Source organism: Euphorbia lathyris, chromosome 5 (assembly GCF_963576675.1).
Source record: "Euphorbia lathyris chromosome 5, ddEupLath1.1, whole genome shotgun sequence".
In the NCBI taxonomy this organism is placed as follows: Eukaryota; Viridiplantae; Streptophyta; class Magnoliopsida; order Malpighiales; family Euphorbiaceae; genus Euphorbia; species Euphorbia lathyris.
This window is the reverse complement of record NC_088914.1, coordinates 79,397,821-79,404,572: the sequence shown is the minus strand read 5'-3', so window position 1 is coordinate 79,404,572 and position 6,752 is coordinate 79,397,821. Positions and strand designations below refer to the sequence as shown.

Genomic DNA, 6,752 nt, shown 5'->3' with positions numbered 1-6,752 from the left:
AAAAAAAATGTCATAGATCTAATTATAACTTTAGCATGGTGATTTTCTGATTTAAGAATTTAATAGACAGCATAAACTCGTAATTTAAATATTAAAAAATTCATTATAACAATCAATTGCTAATGAAGAAGACAAGTGGTATTCATGTGCCATCTTATTGCTAATTAGTTAGTTAATTTTGTAATAATAATAATAATAATAAAGTCAACTAGTATAAATGAAGTCAATGTCAAATGCAAATTAGAATGCATTCCAAGAATAGATCTTATACTAAACACTATGCACATGAAACTAAGACTAGTAGACCGCTTTAATTCCAACACATGCCAATTTCCCAACATGTGCTCATTAATATACGTTTATGCCTCTTAACCAATCTTATCAGAATCGGACCAAACATTAAACCAGATTGCTAATTAAGTCACGGATCAATTGATCAGACTAGATAGCTCGAATTGATCGAACTGGATGACGTAACGCGCCGCCTACTTGAGTAGTATGTTGGATCAATGCTTGGGCAGCTTAATCGAGACTTTACATAAAATTATAAATAACCTTTTGTTTGTTATTTTTTATTAACTTGAGGCTTAAATATATAACGGATAAATGAAATTTAGAATAACTTGAAATATATCAACGTATTCTATGTCATAAGATCTTTTTAACGATATATTATAAACTCAAAACGGACAAGTGATGAATGAGAAATGATGCTCAAAGTGAACCACTTGAAATTGTTTGGAATAAGATAAAATGAAATTAAGCATTCTCATCTCGAAAAGAAATGAGAATCTTAAATAGTTTATAAGTAAATGGCATTTACAAGTTCTTACTTGGCTTAATATATAATTTTGGCATATCCCGACCTTTGTTGTTTTACTTTTTTAAGACGCGTGCAATACATATTCTGTATTTAACTTACTTTTTTTTTTTTTTTTTGCAACCGAGTGATCAATTAATTACATTTTATGTAAGTTCGGTGAGCTAATTGAATATTTTATGCAAGTTGATGGACTATCAGAATACTTTGGAAGTTCAGGGGGCAATCAAACTTTTTAGACAAGTTCAGGAAACAAATAATGTATTAAGCCTTATTTGTTTTAACTAGTTAACAGGGTTAAATGTATTGTCAATGAATTCTGTCTTTTGTCTCAAAATGGTCATTGAATTGATAGATTCATCCATCTTTAATTTTTGGTTTAATAAAGTCACTCTGACGATTTCGGACGGAAAGGACTACCAAAATCATGACGTGACATCCACATTAGAAATTTATCAACTAGATTATTTACCTATGATGGAAATTTAGAGACACCAAATCCTTGTGTATTGCATCCATGATGAACACAAATAATTAAACACATTAAAACACATTTATTTTAAGAGTGATTTCGGTAGTCTTTTTCGTCTAAAGTCATTGGAATGACTTTATTAACCAAAAACCAAAACTAGATGACTTTACTAAGACAAATTAATGTTTAGTCACTATTTTGAGACAAACTTTAAAGTTTTGCAACCAATTGTGCATGTAACCCCTAGTTAATCAGATAACTTGATTTGAACTAGCAATCTCGTGGCTCGTGTAGTTAAAGTGTTGAATTAATTTAATCATTCCATTAGAGTTTGAATTCTGGAAATGAAAATGCAGTTCTGTGATTGAAATATTTAAAATGAGAGTTCTATCTTTCAAAGGAGACCTACCCAACGTGATTAGTTTAAATTATCAAACTAAGATACTATATGATTAGATAAAAAAAAAATGCAATTTGAGGCTACTCAAACCCTTTTCAAATAGATTTTCTTCTAATTAAACTTTATTAGTCACCGTAGATCGAGTGATCTATGTTAAAATCTTAATTAGTATTGTAGTAAATATTTATAATCATTATTCTCCATGTACTCAGATTCGGATGTGAAGTTTCCACAATTATATTATATAATAATATGAATTAAGTAAATCATTCTCTTTAATATATTTTAAAAGTTATTATTGTAAATTAAGGGTTTATGATATACTTTGTAGGATTTAAAATTTATAAATTGAAATCTAAATTTTTTAAATTATAATATAAAAATATACTTTATTTGTGATATATAGAAATAATAACATATTAAGAATTAATTTTTATAATATAATTTAGGCAAAAAAAAGCATGATTAGGCCCTTGATCGTTAGTTTTTTAGTTCATTAAACCTTTGATCTTTTATTTAAATATATTGAGTCCTCGATATTTTATTTTTGGTCACATTAAAATCAATTTTAAACATAAAACTTAGTTAACATAGTGTTATTCATTACACCTGCATTCGAATTTGGTATATTTTTTTACTATTTAAAAGTAATTTGGATATGTAATTTGGCTATAGGAAAACCGTAAAAACCTTAATTCAAACTGTAAAAAATATTGTTTTTATAATTTCAAAGACAGATGAAATTAATAACATTTTTTTTAATAGAATTAGGGTTTCGCATGTTTATTACGTTTTTCACGTTTTGCCATGTTTTTGCGTTTTTTCCTTTTTCGTGTTTTTCGCATTTTTTCATGTTTTTGTAATTTTTGTGTTATCTACAATTTTTTTTTATTTTGCGTTTTTTCGCATTTTTTGTGTGATTTTTCGTGTTTTTTTGTTATGTAGTGTTATTCACGTTTTTCTTATTTTCATACTTTTCGCATTTTAGAACGTTTTCTCTTTTTCCAAATTTCCACGTTTTTTTAGGATATAAATTATGGATTTGCTAAATTTTATAGATTTGAAAATTTGGCTATAAAGTAATTTTGAAAATGAATGATGATATTGATTAGGAATAGTCCTTCACTTATAAAATACACATTCCATGTAATGTAAGTATAAAATTACTTTTTTTTTTTTTTTTTTTTTTACCAACATTGAGTGTATTTTCTTTAAGAAAAACATTTTACCACTTCAATTAATGTATAGTGATACCCTTAACAAAATACAACAAAACTTCCAAATATCAATGAGAAGGATATGTAACAATCAACAACATGAATAACCAAATCACATTTTGCTGGCAAAAATCATACACTCAAATCAAAACTTTACTTCTTTCCAATATAGAATGAACATATCAATAACAATGGATTCTCTATTCTGCTCCCTTTTTCTAGTCAAGTTTTCATGACCCTGAAAACAGATAGGCATATTTGCTTGCTGTGATTCCCTTTTCTATACGCGTCTTCCGGCAGCTTTCCCGCATAGCAAAGCATTAGAAGGAATGTCATATTCATTAGCTAAGCTCTGTTGTGAAGTCCACACTCTCAGATACAGCTGCTGCCCAAGATACTGCCTTTCCCAAATTGCAGACCTCAAGTTCCACATTCCTTGGTTGTCCAATGACACCAATATAGTCGTCCACGAGTTCGGATATACCTGAAACAAAAAACAAAAAACAAAACATTTCAGCTTCAATGTACTCAAATTTCAGGATATTGACACTTTTCTACCACAAATCCATAATACCTGAGCAGTGTGCCTGGTTGTAGCATCTACTAGATTGTAAGTGCGCCTTTTCGCGGGAGACCACTGGCCGGATCCATAACTATAGAGATTATAATAGCATAATTAGACCATGATCAAAACTTCTAATCAGAAAATTAAACAGAACATCTTTACTCATACTCACCCAACAACCCAGAAGTCATAACCATCAAGATGCCAAGATTGCATAGCGAATTCGGTATTCTGGAAAACAACTTCAATGAAATCATGAAGGAACGTTGGAATAACAGAAGTAGCTACATATGCAGGACCATCAGAAGGAAGACTTTGGATGGAATTCATACTGAACACTCCAGGGATATTGAAGTGATCAGCAAGCTTTAGCGGCGTATCAGAATTAACATACGAAACCCTGTTAACTGCGTAACGCTTCTTTCCGTTTATCAAAGGTGCTGAATTCGCCAACACAATTGTCTTTGTTGTGGTTATCTTTCCGTAGTGGAACGAGCCCTGAGGATTCGGTCTAGCTGCATTTGCTGTCAAGTTCCACCTGAAAGTTCTGGCTTGCCTCATAGACCAGTGTAAGAGACCGGTAGGAGCAGCAGGCAGGGGTCCGGAGACTGGGGTTTGAGAGCCCGTGTAATGTAGCACAGCCGTAGCTGTAAGAACTTGCTTGGAAAAACGAGTGGATGCGACAATGTAGTAGTCTTTTGGAGGCTGATTCAAGGTTACTAGGACAGCTATGGATTGTCCAACGTGTACATCAAGGGAGTCGTATATGTTCTGAATCGTGTGAGATCCTTCAACCTCAACTAGCTTCATTGTATGGCCTTGAATCCTGAAGTTCAAGGAGGTTGACAATCCGACATTCGAGATCCTGAACATGTAGGTTTTACCTGAATGCAAAACACAAGACGAAATCCATAAACGAGTTCATATGGAAAAGCACAAGAGAATCAAAAACAATGATCATGTCAAGCATACCTTGATCACCACTGAATGTGGAATGAGTCTGGCCATTGATAAGGACTCCATCCGGAGCAGGAAGAGATTTTCCTGAATCCAATGCTTCCTGTAACGTCTGCAAACATACGAACAAATCAACAGAACGACATAAGTGTTTGGTTAGGATTGAGAAACATCTGTTGATAGCTATTTCAGAAGGGAAATCTGCCAACTTTTAACAGCTACGACAACAACATACAGTAGATATAAACAGTTGAATCAAACAGGCCGTAAGTAAGTAAGTGTCTCACCATGTGGCTGGACTTGTACCAATCGCCGACGAGCAATGAGAAATCTCCATCAGGGCTGGGGAAAGGGATTGGAATTCTAGGTCTTTGATAGATATTGAGAACTCCATATCCTCCAGCAGCTTTATGAAGCAAAGTTGAAGGAAAGTATGTGAAAGTACCAATCTGATCCTTGGCCTGTAACTTGTAAGTGTAGTTTGAGTTTGGAGGGATAGGACAGTTTGTTCCTAGCACTCCATCTTGCCATGAGTTCTTCCTCTGTTTGATTCCATTCCTAGTTGGGATAAATATGTCATTAACATTTCTGAAATGTCCTAAATCAAGTCATCACATATGAATGAACAAGATAAATTAAAATTTCCGCTTTCAACACCAAAAAATTCACTTTGTTATAGTGATCATATACTGAGTTTTTTTTTTATCTTCTTTCACTTCTTCAAAGAACAAAAGAAAAGGGAAAAATTCCAATCCCTTTTCCTCAATTTTTACCAGAATTCCAAATAATGGATGCTAAAGCACCATTCAGCTAAAACTCTGTGTAAATCACACCCATGGCCCCTCAACTTCAAAATCAGTTATTAAAACCCCTAAACTTTGCAATTTAGGGACATTGACCAAGTCAAAATGACCAATGAGAGCCTCAAAATAAAAAATTCCAAGAATTAAACTTGTTAGCAACCTCAAAACCAATAGAATATCAAGATTATCTCATTGATCATCTTGGTCAAGGAAAAAGTATCATTATGTTAGTAAATTGCAAAATTTAGTAGCTTTACTCATGAAAAGTCTCCACATTGTAAATCTCAAGGAAGTTCCTCATAAACATGTAAAAAAAACTGCAATTCCACTCATTTTCAAAACATGAATCTTGTTTAAGAGAAGTAAAACTGCAGATTGCACTGAGTTTACCCAAAAAAAAAGAAAACGAAAGCCATGTAACTGAATAATTGCAGAGCAAGAAAGAAAGATAGAAAGAAACTAACCATGTCAATAGAAAAGGCTGATCGAGCTTATTGATGAGGTTGAGGACAATGTTATCATTAGTGACAACTTCAAGTTTAGGACCAGGAAATTGGCCATTGATAAGAATAGCCTATTCAAGATTCAAAAACCCAGAATAAGAAATTCAAGATTACCAAGAACATAATATAATGATCTAAAGAAAGACAAAAAGAAACCTGTTGAGATACACCAAGAGGAGAAATGGCACCATAAGTCACAGTCCAAGTGTAATACTTATATGGGTCATCTGCATTGACGACGGAAAACACAGTAAAAACAACAAAAAATGCAGCAAGTAAATGCAAAGGCACTGCCTTTCTCATTGGATCTGCGAAATCACACTGACCCAGTTACCAAGAACTCTGCTAATTACGTAGCAGAATGAAAGTATCAATCTTGGAAAGTCCTATTCCAATTCAAGAAAACGGAAGCGGTGACAAAGAAATAAAGAGTCTGTTTCCAAGCTGTGTTTTGGGTGTCACACAGTCCAAAGAAGAGGTGGGATGGGCGAGGCTTAAATAAACAAGATTCGATGATGGTTCAGTGTGAAAAGTGGGTTGGCATTGACATTCAGCATAGAATAATAGAATCTTTGTTTCTATCTTTATTTTATGAAAGGAAAAATTATTTATTTTTATTTGGGTCTGTAAAGAGAATACAAGAATTGTTATCAGTGGTGTTTTGAGAGATGATGAAGGTGTTTGGTTGTTTGGTTTTACTGAGCTTGGGCTCTTGGTTTATTGCTGAGTTCTGGAGTATCTTTTCTGAGCTTATGATGGCAGAGGATCTGAGGATTAAAAAGCTGCTCGTGGAGTCAGACAATTTGGAAGCAGTCAATTTAACAGGGAGCAAAGTTTAGTCAGGCAATTAGAATGATTTGCTCCTCTTTCGATAGTATCAACTTCTGCCATGTTTACACAGAGTAGAATTGGGTGGCAGATCGACTTGCTACAGAAGGCTATAAAAGGGTTTTGAATGTCTCGATTTTCTCGTCTCCTCCTAATTTTCATAATGTGGGAGTTAGCTTTCCTAGGC

At 33.2% G+C, this 6,752-nt stretch overlaps 1 protein-coding gene across 1 annotated transcript; it reads right to left on the bottom strand.

Annotated features, from left to right (window-relative positions):
• Positions 1–2,957: 2,957 nt before the first annotated feature.
• On the bottom strand, positions 2,958–6,225 carry LOC136229439 (L-ascorbate oxidase homolog). The gene is made up of 7 exons (XM_066018229.1): positions 5,894–6,225; positions 5,699–5,808; positions 4,719–4,989; positions 4,447–4,543; positions 3,647–4,358; positions 3,484–3,562; positions 2,958–3,393 (listed from the first exon to the last, which is right to left on the bottom strand). Exons 1-7 carry the CDS (start codon positions 6,038–6,040, stop codon positions 3,190–3,192), a joined length of 1,620 nt encoding a protein of 539 aa, XP_065874301.1. The 5' UTR covers positions 6,041–6,225; the 3' UTR covers positions 2,958–3,189.
• Between the last annotated feature and the right edge of the window lie 527 nt (positions 6,226–6,752).

Excerpts from the sequence above, each read along its gene's own strand:
- LOC136229439 (XM_066018229.1), bottom strand. The coding sequence starts at position 6,040 with ATGAGAAAGGCAGTGCCTTTGCATTTACTTGCTGCATTTTTTGTTGTT. Across the intron at positions 5,809-5,893 it reads CTCTTGGTGTATCTCAACAG|GCTATTCTTATCAATGGCCA; the intron begins GTTTCTTTTTGT and ends AATCTTGAATAG. Across the intron at positions 4,544-4,718 it reads GGTACAAGTCCAGCCACATG|ACGTTACAGGAAGCATTGGA; the intron begins GTGAGACACTTA and ends GTATGTTTGCAG.